The sequence below is a fragment of the Bubalus bubalis genome, chromosome 20 (assembly GCF_019923935.1).
Source record: "Bubalus bubalis isolate 160015118507 breed Murrah chromosome 20, NDDB_SH_1, whole genome shotgun sequence".
In the NCBI taxonomy this organism is placed as follows: Eukaryota; Metazoa; Chordata; class Mammalia; order Artiodactyla; family Bovidae; genus Bubalus; species Bubalus bubalis.
The window spans coordinates 39,437,324-39,454,373 of record NC_059176.1 but is presented as its reverse complement, the minus strand read 5'-3'; the positions used below and the strand labels follow the sequence as shown (position 1 = coordinate 39,454,373).

Below are 17,050 nucleotides of genomic sequence, written 5' to 3'. Positions count from 1 at the left end.
TGGTGTCATTGATCTGTTGCACTAATCTTCAAACTGCCACCCGTGGATAATTGTAGGTCTGTATTGTTTAAGCCAGTGTTAGTTGGGTATTCTCTTGCATGCAACTTAAAGTATATATCTAACCAGGATATGAGAATACAGTAAATGGGCAATTACAACGGAGTGTAATAAAGAGATCTAATTGAACTATGGGAAGATAGGGAAGCATTTCATCACATTCCCAACCCAAATTGGGGGTTGCAGGGCTGTGACTATTTCCTGTAGGAAATATTTGGACTAAGACCTGAAGTATGAGTATGGGGTTAGCAGGATAGGGCACAGTAGGGTGTTTCATAAAGAGGGAACAGCAAGTGAGATACTACAGAGTCACATAGAAGTGATTCTGCCTAAAGGAAGTTTTCCAAAAAGGGTATTAACAATAGGTATGAGATACAAGATCAAGTCCTGACTCAGTCACTTGATAACTAACCACTGACCATTCCTAAGTTTTTGGTTTCATCATTATGAAAATGATGATTATGGTAGTACTCGTGTCCTAGGCTCTTTTTGAGAGGATAACTGTCATAATCACCTATACAGGAAATTTTCAAATCTAGACTTGGGTGATGGCAGGAGAAATGGTTAGAAAGGTACATAAATGTGTGCCAAGTCGCTTCAGTCGTGTCCGACTCTTTGCAACTCAATGGACTGTAGCCCATCATGCTCCTCTGTCCATGGAATTCTCCAGGCAAGAATACTGGAGTGGATTGCCATTTCCTCCTCCAGGGAAGCCCATAATAACATGTTAATCTAAAATGGCTGGGTACAGAAAGCCCAGAGTCAGCTTTTAACCTGTACGTTTGTGCTAAGTAGCTTCAATCGTGTCTCTTTGAGACCTATGGACTCTGGCCCTCCATGCTCCTCTGTCCCTGGGGTTCTCCAGGCAAGAATACTGGAGTGGGTTGTCATGCCCTCTTCCAGGGGATCTTCCAAACCCAGGAATGGAATCCACATCTCTTATATCTCCTGCATTGGCAGGCAGTTTCTTTACCACTAGCTCCACCTGGGAAGCCCCCACATAAATAGAGGACACATAAAGGGGTCTACTTCCACAGGGCTTGTTGCATCAGTGATTAAATGTAGAGGGTACAGTATCAAGAATGATGTGTATCTGGCACAGGTAACTGAGTGGTTGATGTGCCATTCACTGATACAGGCAATACAAAAGGAGCAGTGGAGTTTAAGGAGGAAATGATGAGTTCCATTTTGGCGATTTTGAGTCTGGGTGCCTGTGGGAGGTGGAGGCATGTAGTAGGTACTAAAATATACACCTCTGGGCTCAGGCGCTGTGTTTAAGTTGCAGGTAGACAGGGAAGCAACAGTATACAATCACTGAAGTCAAAGGAGAAGATGGGACGTGCTAGGGAAGAGAAGGAGGGGCCTGAAGAGGAGACTGAGCTGGAGCACCCTTAAAGGATAGGAAGAAAAAAATAACAGTAAGAATAGGCGTCTGAGATCACAAAAGCTGACCGAAGAATATTTCTCAACAAGGGGAGAGGTCAAGTAAAGATTGAGAAACGTGAGATTAGCAAATGGAGTTGTGGCTGACTTTAACCAGAGGTGTTTCTAGGGGGTGAAAGGCAGATTGGAGAGGGATAAGGAGTGGGAGGGCAACGGCAAGCACAAACAGCTCTTTCCGTAAAGTTGGCTGCCAACGGGAGATAAGACGAGATAAGACAAGAACGTAGGGACTTGAGGAGCTGAGGCAGAGGAGGGATAGAGACTTAAGCATGTAGGTGCCACTAGGAAGAAGTCAGTAGAATGGGAGAAATTGAAGCTACAAGAATGTAAGGAAAACTCACTCAACAATTAGTTGAGCGCTTCTTACGTGCCTATCAGTCCTACCACCCTCTCCAGAGACCTACAAGCTACACATGTGACAGATTTAACCTAAAGCTTTATCTTCAGGAGAAAGCGGTTCTCCTTGTTGTTTTTCTTAAGAGTCCCAATTCCGACCTTCCTCCTCCTCCACACATACACCCCACCGGATACCCTGTAGGAGCCCATACACCGCTGGACCTCACAACCTTAACTGGACACTTGAGGCTACAACTATGTAACAGATCTTTAAGACTGCAGAGCCAGTGACGCCTACGCCACCGCCTCTCCAGCCTTTCGCCCCACATCGCGCGAACAGAAGCTACTGCGCAGACTAGCCTTCCGCCTCGCTCCGCCCCCTTCTCTTTGTTTCCACGTCCTAGGATCTCGCGAGAGTTGGGAGGCAAATCCCGCGAGCTGAGACCTGGGGCCGGCTCTGCGGCTCTCGCGGTGTTTGCGCGAGACTGCTCTTTTCCTTCCTCCCTTGCCGGTCCGCTTGCCTTCCAACCCCCTCTTCCCCGCCCGGCCTCCCCCTCCTTCCCCCGCGGGCCCCCTCCCCGCAGGGATAATATGGTCTCCGGCGATGGACGCCCCAAGTGCAGGTTAGTTTCAGTCCGCCAACTGGATCTGGCAGTGGAGACGCGCGCTACCCGGGCTCCGAGTTCTTTGCTTCTGTCGCCCGGAGTCGCTTGGCCGGCGCGGGGGCCCTCCGGGCTCAGGTCCTGCTCCCCAGGGGCCTGCCTGCTGGGCCGCACTCTCTGCGCCTAGGCCGCGAGAGCCCGGCCTCGGAGCCCTCGCCCCTCAGCGTGACCCCGCCGGGGACGTCTGCTCCGCCTCTGGCTTTGACCCTTGGCGTCCTGAGCTTGTTGGCGCCGCTGTTGGCTGCCAGCGCTTCCCGATATTCCTTAGTGGCTCTAGGGTCAAGGAAAGGCCCACCATCTTCTCCCAGCCCTCCCCCGCCCCCATTTGTAAGAGATGAGGATGGGGGCCAGTGTTTCATCGCTTGGGTCTCACGCAGCTAGTTGTTTATTCCGCTGTCCAGACTCAAGCCCCTCCCTCTCTCTTTGCCTCTAGTAGCAGGGTCAGTGGTGGTCAAGGCCGAACACTGGTCAGCCGGTTCTCTGACCATTAATTATTGCAGAGCTGGGTCTCCTCCCCCACCATCCACCTTCCTCTCTTCCCCCTCAACAGAAAAAGAAAAACATGATGTACTCTCAGAAAGTGGGCTGTGCTTATCACATCTCATTTCAGACCAAGGTCCTAACAGTGTTGGGGGTCCTGCCCACCCAACGCAGTGAGTCTGCACAAAAGATCTCAAGGTTCTGTAACCTCAAGGGTGCCTCTCTGCCACTTCCCCCAAGAACCTTAGAAGCAGGGGCACATTCAAATGAGACCCGTGGGTCCTCGTAGTTAAGCTTCAATTCGTGCATAACCAGAAAGACGGGTCTTTTAGGGAAAATCTGCTATTTTACCCAGATATTTTGTTGTTCACTTTTACCTTTAGGCTTAAAGCCTATTAGGGTCTTATCTGATAAGTTGTTTGGTTTGCTTTTGATTTTGTTCATGTTGTTGAATGCTGTGTAAACGTCTATCTTTTGATTATTTTAAAAAAATCAGTTCTAACATAATTGTGGTGTTCTCAAATTGCCCTGTTTATATTTATGCAATTTTCAGGACATGTCTTCACAAACGTGTGTATACATCATTTAAATCATTCTTATTGTCCCTTTCCAGGTATTCTTTATTATCGCGTTTCAGGAGTTAATTATTTTGCCAGTTTTTATTTGACAGAGTCATGGTTTAGAGTTGTACTGTCCAGTAAAGTGGACACTAGGCACATGTGACTATTTAAATTAATTAAATAAAATTTGAAAGGATTCCTCTGTCACTGTAACAACGTTTTAAGTGGTCAGTGGCCCCATGTGTCTTATGACTACCTTATTGAACAGCTCAGATACAGAACATTTGTGCCATTGGAGAAAATTCTGTTGGACAAATCTGGTTTCTAGGTGTTTTCACTTTGAATAAGGCACTTTGTAACAGTGTATAATGAAAGGTTTTTTCTTTTTTTTTCTTCCCAGGATATGCCTTTGAGTACCTTATTGAAACATTAAATGACAGTTCACATAAGAAGTTCTTCAATGTTCCTAGACTTGGAGGCACCAAGTATGGTAATGTTGCTTACATTTTCTTGGGTTTATTTAGTTTCTAATAATAAAAATGCATTTGTCAAGCTGAGTTGAAGAAATTTTAAGTTTATTCCCACCATGTCATAGTAGGCACACCTACACATATCTCTAACATTGGGACAGCTTTCGTGAGAGAAGGATGTAAGCCCATACCGTAGCTTCTTATTTTCAAATCTTAAGTTAGTTTCGTAATGATTTTTTCTTTCCCTGAAGAAACTACTAATACATTTTTAAAAGCAATAAAAACCTGACTGATGATATTCTAGAGCTATTAAATGTATATTTTAATTTTTCAAGTGAACAGTTCCAACAGTTCTTTATCTAGTGTCCTTCTATTAGGAATCATCAATAGGGCCCACTGATTTGAGTTGTTGACCAGGGCATGGTTTGCCCAGGCTTGTGCACCAGCCCTCTTGGCAGACCTTTGCAGGCTCCTGATCAGGGTCAAACCTTTCACTGAAGCCTCAGAAGAGTGAATTTGGCGGAACCCCATAGTATTGGATGAAGCCTTGACTTTATTGACAACTGAGTAACTTTCTCAACCAGGCCACTAAAGGGAAGACATGTTTGAAAGAGTAATTTAGATTATTCTTTTCTGACTTTTCAGTGAAAAGAGAAATTAAATGCCAAATCTGTTGTAGTTTTGGAAAGTTTTCTTTAACCTTGGGATTTTTTGTTTTTGTTTTTTCCCTTCTTGTGTTGGTTAAGAAGATTGCTTTTGATTTTTCTGTAGGTTTTATACTCTAGACTAGCAGTATTTTCTTGTGTATTCTGAGAAGATTTAGATATTTTAGAGTGTATTTTGGAGAAGATGCCTGTCTGAGAATTAGGTTGCCATTTAAAAATAAACATTTCATCAAAATCTTTTACTCTGCATATTTAGTTGCTGTGATTTGAGAGGTTATCTTTTCTTAGTGCCATGTGTTGTTCATTCACATTTATTTTATCTCTTCACTGATGAGTTTGTATTAATTTTGAAAAGGGAACAGCTAAGTTGATTATATACAAGAAAGATCTTTTTTTTCCCACTGTACTTATCTCAAATATCTGGGCTTCCCTTGTGGTTCAGCTGGTGAATCCACCTGCAATGTGGGAGACCTGGGTTCGATCCCTGGGTTGGGAAGATCCCCTGGAGAAGGGAAACGCTACCCACTCCAGTATTCTGATCTGGGCTGGAGAATTCCATGGACTGTAGTCCATGGGGTCAAAAAGAGTTGGACATGACTGAGTGACTTTCACTTATCTCAAATATCTAGTGATTCTGGCCTGGAAATTTCTTAACCCACATTTTATAGTTTAGTAAAGTAAAAAAACATATGTGGGGATGTTTTTAGTTTTGAGTATAAGTTCTTTCTATGGATAATTTGTGGAAATGTGCCTCCTTGAAGATAGCCTGTATTTCCCAAATGCAGGAAATCAAAACAACTATAAAATACATTGAGAGAATGATCAATAGTGTAAGAGCTATATTATCTCTGGAAAATAAGCTGTTGTGAGCATCTGTACATAATTGAATTCCAGAGTACCAGGGTTTTTATAACCATGATAAATATAATAATAGAACGCCTGTATATATAAATGCCTTTAAAACAGAAATTTGGGTTTTATTTCTCTGGGGTTAAGATATTGTTGTTGTTTTTTTTAATAGAATGGTTACTATGAGAGGTTTATTGTATAGTTACCAAAATAATTTCTTAATGAGTGTTTAATAGGGAATAAAATTTGGAAGAATCGATATTGAAAGAAAGGAGAAACTTGAGTAGAAAAACAGAAAAATCCTTGTTGGATTTTTGTGGAGGGACCAAATTGAATGGCCTCCCAGACTTGTGCTTAAGAGACATTGCTTTGGTGATCACCCGGAGAAGGCAATGGCAACGCACTCCAGTACTCTTGCCTGGAAAATCCCATGGATGGAGGAGCCTGGTAGGCTGCAGTCCATGGGGTCGCTAAGAGTTGTACTCGATTGAGCGACTTCACTTTCACTTTGGTGATCACGACAGTTCCTGACCACTGTCTTCTCTGCTTCCCACGTTCCGATACCTACCAGGCTGAGAATCATGGTTGTAATGAGTAACTTAATGAAGGGAAAACGTTCTGGCTGTCTTATGTGCTGGGGAGAAAAGATAGTCTAGAACACTCTTCTAAGCTCCCTGCTAACTGTATCAGGAATGCCTGCAGCTGCAAGAACCAGAATCCTCCTTTACAGTGACTCTAACAAATAGGGGTTTATTTTTCTCATCTAATAAGAAGTCTAGGTGTGGACATACTGGGACTGTATAGCACCAACATCAGCAGGGACTTAGGCTTTTCTCTTTTTTCTGTTTGCTTTCATTTTGGGGGTTGCAAATAGCTGTTGTACCTCCAGGCATTATGTACATATTATAAGCAGGTGGAAGGGCAAAACAGGAAGAAAAACCCTCCCCAGGAGCTTATCTCCTTGGCCAAAATTTTCTTACCTCTCTCAACTTTAAAGCCTGAAAGATTTCGTTTTCTGACTTTTGCAATAGAGAAAGACAAGGGAAAAGTGGTTGGGAGTGAGTGGTGAGTGAACTAGCCTAGGCTATCTGACTCACTAACAATGCTTTATTAAGTCTGTTCTTAGATAGAATACAACACAAATTATTTGATTTTTGCTTTTTTTATTGCCATTTTACCTTTTTGCTTCTCTAGTTTATACTCAACGGATCCTTATGGAAGGGCTTCCTTGGGTGGCTCAGTGGTAAAGAATCTGCCTGCCAGTGCAAGAGATTCAGGTTGGATCCCTGGGTCGGGAAGATCCCCATTAGAAGGAAGTGGCAACCCACTCCAGTATGCTTGAGTGGAAAATCCCATTGTCAGAGGAGCCTGGCAGGTTAGTCCTGCCAGGACTAGCAAACGGGGTTGCAAACGAGTCGGACACAACTTGGCGACTACCTTACAGTAGTGGAATATGCACGTCATGCATATTGATCACATTTTAAACTTACATAATCTCACTAGTGGCAAAATGCTGTTTTAACCATCTGGAGCTGTTTACCTGGCACTCGAGTGCACTGACTACAACCTTAGAAATTTTGAGTGACTTTCTTAAGTAGATCTCTGAATTTGAAAATATACCTGTTTCCCAGGAACAGAGAAATCACTGTTGATTGGAATGGCAGAGGGATTAGAGAGGCCAGTTAACACTTGGGGGATTTAGAATGACTGGCAAGCATAATGGAAGAAATAAATGAAAATGAGTGAGGAGGAGGGCAGTGAAGACAGTGGCCTGGCTCTAGTGAAACATATTTTAGCAAGTGGCTGTTATTGGGCAAAAGGGCTTTCAGGCTGGTATAAAGCCTCAGGCTGCCTTCTTTATCTCATATTATCTCATTCATCTTTCTCTTTTCCTTCCTAATTGCTTCCTTTTTAACCGTTGAACTGCTCAATCCTGTAGTGGAGCTAGGACTTGGTTTTCCAAATCCTACCTTATAATCTCCAAAAGAAAATCTGTATTTAATTTTTTAGGAGAGTTTTTATTGATTATAAGAAGTTAGGTTGGGATTGAAAATCACAGACAGAAACATTATAAGCAGTGTAGAGACAGTTTCATTTTTATGTGCATATATAAATATATGTAAATATGCTACTTTAACAAAAATACAGTGTATATTGTTTTATAATCTTTTTTAATTTAATATATCATGAACATCTTTGTTTGTCATTGAATACAAGTATCCTTTGCTCTCTCAGTCTGTGTGGTTTATGAACCAGGGAGTGTGAGTTTTGAGTAAAAAGGGTTATATACACTTTTCTACAGCTTCTCAGGGCTGCACAGTATTGTCTATATGAAAGCCTCATGGTTTAGTTACCAGATCTTTGAATATTGAAGTTGTTACCATCTTTTCTGTATTTATAAACAAAGCTGTGTGTGAGGTAGTTAAGTTTTGATGCCAGCTCATTATATAGCATTATTGGATTGACATTATTGTTTCCTCCATCCCCATCAGGTACTTTTCTTTTTCACTTGTACTGTATATGTACTGTCTCTTCCAGTCATTGCCCGTCAGTCAGTATAAGGAACAAAAACTCACTTAACTCAGCATTCAAGAAAGAAGATGCTGTTGCAGTTTCCAGACATCCAATGGCAAAGGAAGAAAGCTCAGTCAGGCCTCATGGGAACTAGAATTTCTAAGCCAGAGGCTGTTCGTTCTGTCATGTGGAGATTGCCTGTTCTCTTTACCCTTGTTTCTTTTTAAATGTCTGCTCTCTAGTCTTCTCTCTCTGTAGCCCACTTTACTTACTGGTATTGTGTAATAGACAGTATTGCCACTGCCAGCCCTCTCTGTATGTTATGCTGGGCTTACCAGCCCGCTACGCCTATATCCCTAAATGACTTTTTCACCTATTGTTTTAAGGGCTTCCCTGGTGGCTCAGATGGTAAAGCGTCTGCCTGCAGTGCGGGATACCCGGGTTTGATCCCTGGGCTGGGAAGATCCCCTGGAGAAGGAAATGGCAACCCACTCCAGTACTCTTGCCTGGAAAATTCCATGGACTGAGAGGCTCCTCAGAGCCTGGTAGACTACAGTCCATGGGGTCGCAAAGTGTCGGACACAGCTGAGTGACTACAGTTAACCTATAGTTTGACTGGGCAAATCAGACATCTGTTGCTGGTCAGTTATCTTACTGACAGAAGCACAAATCCTTGTTTTCTAATCTTGTCTCTTCCATGGACTCTGGAAAGGGCAGTAAGTTGGGTAAGCAATGAAATAGTTTGCTTATAATGTTTATACACAAGGCATAACTTGCTAAGGCTTACCTTTACCTAATGTGATTCAGGAGAAGGCGATGGCACCCCACTCCAGTACTCTTGCCTGGAAACTCCCATGGACGGAGGAGCCTGGTAAGCTGCAGTCCATGGGGTCGCTAAGAGTTGGACACGACTGAGCGACTTCACTTTCACTTTTTCACTTTCATGCATTGGAGAAGGAAATGGCACCCCACTCCAGTACTCTTGCCTGGAAACTCCCATGGATGGAGGAGCCTGGTAGGCTGCAATCCATGGGGTCGCTAAGAGTCGGACACGACTGAGCGACTTCACTTTCACTTTTTCACTTTCATGCATTGGAGAAGGAAATGGCAACCCACTCCAGTGTTCTTGCCTGGAGAATCCCAGGGACGGGGGAGCTTGGTGGGCTGCCGTCTATGGGGTCACACAGAGTCGGACACGACTGAAGCGACTTAGCACAATGTGATTCTATTCCATCTATAACCATGCATTCACCAGCCTTCCATATTTTGTCCAGTGGTCTGTTGGTTTTAACTGTGCTTTTGTAGATAGTTTCTGTTCTAGATTGGGTCCTTTTGGTAGCAGAGAACAGACACCCACTAGCTCAAGTGATGAAAGATTTATTCTGATATTACAGAGCTCCCAGGCAATGAAAGGTGGCTGTATCTCAAGAAAATGGGCAGTGGGCCTGGAATTAAGAGAGCTCTTTAATGTTCCTCTCAGCGCTTCCTGACCCCTCTCCACTCTTCTGCTCCCTCTGCTTCACTGCAGACAAGCTGCCTTTGCTTGCTACATTGATACCTGGCCACAAATGGCAGCCTCTGTCTCTAGCTTAGTGCTTAACAACTTTCTGGTTCAGTCTGTGTCCTGACTGCAAATTCCTGAGAGAGGAATCTAATTGTCCTAGTGTATTTTTTCCACTAGGCCATTGGTCATTGACCTGCCAAGGGGTTGGCTCTTGCTTCAGTGCTATAGCCAGGGAGGTAATGGGACACTGAGCACTCTCCATTCCACAGCTGGCAGTTTGGACAGGCACCGTGAAGTCCGCCTGTTGTGTTAGCAGATAGTGCAAGATCACATGCTTACCAGGAGCAGATGAGAAGAGTGAGTTTGCTTGTACCTTTGTCAATAATAGATACTGTTTTGTTTGGTTTTCTCTACCTTTGTCAGTGAGTGCCAAGGAAAAATCTTAAAGAAGCAGGAATCTGTTTTCTCTTTCCGCCTTCTTAGGTGCTCCATAGCAAAATTAAAACAACAGCAGCAAAGGTCAGAGTTGTTTATTGGAAATCAATCCCATCCAGCCTGGTACTGGTTAGGGAGAGAGAAACAATACCTTGACTAATGAGACATGGGGGTGAGTTAATCCTGTTGCAAAATCATTGTTGTTGAACCACCTCTTAGACCTGGGGTTACAGGGCCTTCTAAAACAGTTTCTTAATCTTTTCTCTAGGCTCCTGGCCTTGAACAGGGATTTTAGGTTTACCCTAAAGCTACTCAAGCAGGTTCTTACCAGTCCCCTTACTCTCTTAGTCTGGACTCCAAAGATACCCTCCATGAGGCTTTAGGCAGGCCTAGAGTGTTTGAGTAATTTCTCCTTGCTTCAGTCTTCAGTATATTACTCTTTCATGTTTAGTTTACCTAAAGCCTATTGTTAATACTGGTATCTTCTATGGGTAATTTCTCCATCTACTGTTTAAACCTGGAATGATCACTTTTGAGAAATAACAAAACCCTTTTACATTATCTGTCTTCACCACATTGCTTTGTGGTTGGCAGGGGAGATAGTTTTATGCAGATAAAGAAATTAGACTAAAAATCTGAATAAATTGCCTAAGATCACATATCTTCTAAGTGAGAAGATTTAGTCTTAGACTTGTATCTTCTGATTTCAGACCAGTGTCCACCCCCCTTAATACCATTCTGTTTCCCAATTTAATGGCATTAATAAAGTGCTAGTTAGTGTTTATTATTTACTGTGTTCACTCTAGGATAAGTTCTGTTATTATCCACTTGGCCAAGATACTGCTCCTAAGTATTACGTAATAAGCGGTGGAGGAGAAATTTGAACAGAGACCTGTGAATCCAAAGCCTGTGTGTGTAAAACTGCTGTGCTGGGGGTTGTATGCTCGTGCTTACAGGACTGTAGAGGCACCATATACAAGCGGAGTGGCTCTGGCTGTAATTGTGTTACACTGGAGAGCAGATGCCCTATATAAAGGAGTAAATGCTACTCAGTTCCAGCAAAAATGTGAGATTGGAGTTATAAAATTTTCTCTTTATCTTAAGGAGCCAGAAATTTGGGTTTTCCTGTTTAAAAAAATCTCTAATATTTCAATGTTGGCAGTTGAACTTTAAAATGTTAAAACTCTATGTAAAACAAAACGTATCTGTAGGCCAGTTTCTGAGCCCAGCACTGAGAGATGCATTACATTGCCTAATCTTGGTAGCAGCCACTTAACCTTCAGTGGTAAGATCTGCAGTCCTGGAGATGCTTTTCATCAGCTGCCTCCCATGTAAAACAGCAGGCCTCAGCATCTTTTTTTTTAAAGGTTGAACCACCTCTTAGATCTTCTACTGAGTAATTGATCAAAAGAATATGTATTGTTATCAGTTCATTTCAGAAATATGATAACACACATTGTTGTACTTTTTCAGTTTAAGTCACCAGCTTGTTCTGGTTCCCCAGGTGCCTTTTTGATTACCTATCCTTAAAGGATTAGCTTTCCAGATTGATAGGATTCTAGAAATTCCTGGTTAGAACAGGTGGCATTAATCCAGCCCAGTTTTCTGCTTGGTGCATGTATCTCTCAACAACCCTGTTTAATTCATTCAGTTAGCATGGAGTACTGACATGTTCCTGGTGAGTGAAAGATGGCTAAGATGGTATCTTTGTGCTTAAGAAAGCACACAGTTTAGTAATGGAAAGGGAAATTTAATATAAATAATTATTAACTGTGATGCAAGAGTAACTGTAAGATGTTCGGAAATACTGTATTATATGTTACTGTAAGGCTGACAGAGAATACCCAAGGAACAGCAGATTGGAAGCGAGTCAGAGATCACTGGAGAAGTTGTGGTTTAACTCATTAGATAGCAGAGACATTTGCTGCTTTGGTCAGGCTGGAGCTGGTCTGGAGTTGCTGCACAAGCAGTAGGCCATCCTCAATCAGGCAGGGGACCAGGCAAGCCGCATCTGGTGGTGTGGAGATGTGTATGGATAACAGATGCTGGTGGGGGCAAGAGTCCTTCAGAGTCATGGGACACATGGGGGCTTGCAGAAGAAGCAGCTGCTCATTGTGTGACCCTGCAGGCAGCTTTCAGGGAGAGTGCAGGCAGTGGCAAGACAAAGGCTGTTCTGTGCGGAGTTTCTTGATCCAGGTACTGGCACAGGCAGGAGTCTTTCAGAGTGCGTAGCTGCCTGGGAGCTCTCGGTGCCCATGTTAAAGGGGGGCTGTGGTGATACTAATAAAGATGCATGTCTGCATTTTTTATATATTGTATAATAAAATGTGTCTGCATTTGACAGATCTGTATAACTCAGTGAAACTTTATTTCTCAAAGATCTTCAGTGCACATAGTGAGTAGACGTTGATGGGACTAGATAAGAGACAGGCAGGCTTACTTCATTCATTTTTGAAAAAAGGTCTGCCAGATATCCATGTTTGAATAACCAGAGTTTGTCAGTTGTTGTTTCAAGTAAAAATAGCATTCTTTGGGAAAACTGGCTAATTTAACTTGTAATTCAGTCACACAAGTGTTTTTCCCTCAAGCAACTGTTGTACTTTGGTTTTGAGCAGAAATGCTTTTATACACTTCATTGTTGTCACACAGAATATTGAGACTTGACCTCAGTGATTGAGATTTAATACAGTTAATACTTTCTCTGCTTCATCAAGGACATTCTTAAGTGAACCTGGTATTTTGTATGAAAGTGAACAATACAGTGAAAATGAAGAATACAGTGAGTACAAGTACAGTTGGTGCCATTGCTCTGAGTCCTGTAAGGCACCAGCAGTTTTATCCACCATTGTTTTTGAACCTTCAGTACATATGTCAAAATGGTGGGAAAAGCAAATAACTTAAGGATGATGCCTAGATGCTTTGGCATAAGCATGTGGGTGGATGGTGGTGCTGGTCACTGAGCTTTGGAACACAGAAGATGATAGTGATATGGGACAGGGCAGAGGGAAGATCACTGAGTCCTGTTTAGGTACTAGTGAGCTTGGGCACATACCAGTATTCAAGTAAAGATGTGTGTGAGGCAGTTAGCTGCATGGTTCTAGAGCTCAGGAGACAGACCTAGACTGCAGAAGAATATTTTGGTATTACTGTGGAGAGGGTATGTTGAAGCCACAGGATCAATTGAAGCTCCTAAGAGGAGACAGTATGGAGTGAGAAAAGAAGTGAGCCTAGATATGAACTCTGAAGAACTCCTACATTTGAAGATCAGGTAGAGGAAAGATTGAAGGCAAAAGGAGAAGGGGGCATCAGAGGATGAGCCGGTTAGTTAGCATCACTGACTCAATGGACATGAATTTGAGCAAACTCCGAGAGATAGTAGACAGAGGAGCCATGGCATGGGGTCCGTGGGGTCACTAAGAGTTGGACATGACTTAGTGACTTAACAACGACAAAGGAGTAGAGGTCGGCCAGGAAACCAAAACAGGGCTGCCAGAAAATGTTAAGAACTGTAAAGGAGCGAACAGTTTGCTCTCCTTGCAAGTTAAACTGACAGTTTCCTAAATGCTGGCAGAAGACACAAAACTGTTGGATCAGAGACAATGGATAGTTTATTACCCATAGCAAAGCGGTGTGCTTGGTACCAGCATTTGTTGAAGAGGGTCAGGTAAAACCTGCACACGAGGTTGTGTTAACGAAGAAGAAATCTGACTTAGGGAACCCAAATCTTTCACAACGGACGGTAGCATGCCTGCCCTTTGCTCCAATAAGAGACACTGTGTTTATCTCCCAAGGCTAGTCATTATATTAACATCTTTTTAAAGACAGTCTGGAACAAAGCCAGTCATTGCTTCTGCTTGCAAGTGGTGCAGAAATGTGAGATAGGAGACATGGAGAATGGTATTGTGAAAGTCAGTAGAAAAAGAATGTTTCAAAGAGGAGGAAATTGTTAGCTCCGTTGAATATTGTAGAGAAGATATTGTAATTCTAGTTAGAACTCTTTCATTGATATTTGAGAAATCAGATTGGTCTGATTTTTAGAAGTATAAAATTGGTCTGAAGTTTAGAAGTATAAGATGAAATGTGTAGGAAAGTGGACATTGGGAATATGAGGGACTCAAAAAACTTGGTTGAGAGTTTGAAGAAAGCAGTACTTGGAAACTGTGTGTACTTGTGTACACAAGTTTGTGTGAAACTAGAGCTAGGAACTTTAAATGATGATGGGAAAAATCCAGCTGAAGGATAGAAAAGGAGAGGAAAGGTGAGAAAATTGTTAGACTCATCTCAGATGAGTCCTAATGTGTAACTGGGAATTGCATACAGAGCTCCTATAGTAAGTTGGCATTTGGTAGGAGGAGGTCCACAGCTGCCTTCTTAATTGGGAAAAGGATAAATCCAGAGGTATCTAGGCTTATGTGTAAAGTAGGAAGAAGCCGAGGTAGCTAGTCTCTGCTATTAGGGCTCTGGAGTATCCACCTATAGATATACTTTAAGAATTAAATGAGGTAATGTATATAAAACACCTTGATACATACGCCATCAGATCAGATCAGATCAGTCGCTCAGCCGTGTCCGACTCTTTGCGACCCCATGAATTGCAGCACGCCAGGCCTCCCTGTCCATCACCAACTCCCGGAGTTCACTGAGACTCACGTCCATCGAGTCAGTGATGCCATCCAGCCATCTCATCCTCTGCCGTCCCCTTCTCCTCCTGCCCCCAATCCCTCCCAGCATCAGGGTCTTTTCCAATGAGTCAGCTCTTCGCATGAGGTGGCCAAAGTACTGGAGTTTCAGCTTCAGCATCATTCCTTGCAAAGAAATCCCAGGGCTGATCTCCTTCAGAATGGGTTGGTTGGATCTCCTTGCAGTCCAAGGGACTCTCAAGAGTCTTCTCCAACACCACAGTTCAAAAGCATCAATTCTTCGGCGCTCAGCCTTCTTCACACTCCAACTCTCACATCCATACATGACCACAGGAAAAACCATAGCCTTGACTAGACGAACCTTTGTTGGCAAAGTAATGTCTCTGCTTTTGAATATGGTATCTAGGTTGGTCATAACTTTCCTTCCAAGGAGTAAGTGTCTTTTAATTTCATGGCTGCAGTCACCATCTGCAGTGATTTTGGAGCCCAGAAAAATAAAGTCTGACACTGTTTCCACTGTTTCTCCATCTATTTCCCATGAAGTGGTGGGACTGGATGCCATGATCTTCGTTTTCTGAATGTTGAGCTTTAAGCCAACTTTTTCACTCTCCACTTTCACTTTCATCAAGAGGCTTTTGAGTTCCTCTTCACTTTCTGCCATAAGGGTGGTGTCATCTGCATATCTGAGGTTATTGATATTTCTCCCGGCAATCTTGATTCCAGCTTGTGTTTCTTCCAGTCCAGCGTTTCTCATGATGTACTCTGCATAGAAGTTAAATAAACAGGGTGACAATATACAGCCATAGTAGATCTTAAATGAATAACTATAGATGTTACTGTCTAAAAAGTTGAAGAAGAAAATTGTATTGGTTTTCTGTTACTGCATAATACATTTTAAATCAAAAGGCTTTGTGGTTAAAGCATTAAGTAAACATTATCCCACAGTTTCTATGGGTCAGGAATTAAAAATTGTCTTAGTTGAATAGTTCTGGCTCAGGATCTTTCATGAAGTTACAGCTAGGTGTTAGTTGGGGCAGCAGTTATCTAAAGGCCTGCTGGGCTAGAGGACCCGCTTTTAATGCAGCCCATTCACATGACTGGCAAGTTGGGCTTACTGTTGGCACAGAGGCCTCAGTTTTATTCCACATGAGCCTCTCCTCAGTGCTGCTTGATTGTCCTTAAAACAGACTGTCAGTTTCTCCCAGAGTGAGCCATCCGAGAGAAGAAGGCTGATGCTGAAATACTTGTAACCTAGCATTAGAAGTCATGCACTGTCATGAACCTAGCAGTTATCATATATACTAAGGGAGGTGAGTCAGACAGAGAAAGACAAGTACAGAATGTTACCGCTTGTATATGAAATCTAAAAGAATGATACAAATGAACGTATTTACAAAACAAAAATAGACTCACAGACATAGAAACAAACTTATGGTTACCAGTGGGGTAGGGGACGGGGGAGGGATAAATCAGGAGTTTAGTATTAGCAGATATATACTGCTATTTATAAAACAGATAAACAACAGGGACCTACTGTATAGCATAGGTAACTAGATTTAGTATTTTACAATAAACCATAATGGTGTGTGTATGTATCTGAGTCATTTTGCTGTATACCAGGAACTAACTCAACATTGTAAATCAACTGTACTTCAATGCAAGAAAGAAAGAAAACCCCACTGTCGTCTCTGCCATACTCTTGGTAACACAAACAGCTGATTTTCAGTGTAGGTTGTGTGAGAACATGAATGCTGAGAGGTGAAGATTACTGGTATCATCTTGGAGGCTGGTAACTGCAGAGAGAAATAAGAAATAAATTGTTTTGTTTGTGGGAGAAGGTGTTTGTTTGCATCTTTCCTTGCTGTGGGCCTCTAGTAGTTATCATGAAATTAGACAGATCTGCAAGTTAGTACTCCTTAATGACAAAATGTCCACACTTAGCACACTCTTTATTTGATAATTGCTTTTTACTTTAATGCTAGTTTTCAAATGGGAGAGTTAAAAAACAGTAAGACCACTGAAACTATAACCAAAAGAGTAGCTCTGCCCCAAATTTTTATTCTGCAGAGAATACTATTTTTAATCCTTTTGGTCATTTCTTTTCATAATTTCCTCCATATTATTAAATACCCTTGCCTATATAGCTGTTTCTTGATCTTTCAGTTTTAGACTTTACTAACTTTTTGCTGTGGAAAAGGAGAATTTCGCACTTTTCTTCTGCGTATATACCACGTACTTCTTCCTAATATAGTTACAATTTTGGTTAAAACAATATTCAGTCAGTTCAGTTCAGTTCAGTCGCTCAGTCATGTCTGACTCTTTGCAACCCCATAAATCGCAGCACGCCAGGCTTCCCTGTCCATCACCAACTCCTGGAGTTCACTCAAACTCATGTCCATCGAGTCGGTGATGCCATCCAGCCATCTCATCCTCTG

At 42.4% G+C, this 17,050-nt stretch overlaps 1 protein-coding gene across 1 annotated transcript in view; it reads left to right on the top strand.

The window, feature by feature from the left end:
- The first annotated feature begins 2,307 nt into the window (after positions 1-2,307).
- Positions 2,308-17,050, top strand: part of IREB2 (iron responsive element binding protein 2) — a 53,253-nt gene continuing 38,510 nt past the window's right edge. Inside the window, exons 1-2 of the mRNA XM_006044383.4 lie at positions 2,308-2,459; positions 3,939-4,028. Coding sequence (XP_006044445.2) covers positions 2,441-2,459; positions 3,939-4,028 — 109 coding nt within the window. The 5' untranslated portion in view covers positions 2,308-2,440. The remainder of the gene's footprint in view (positions 2,460-3,938; positions 4,029-17,050) is intronic.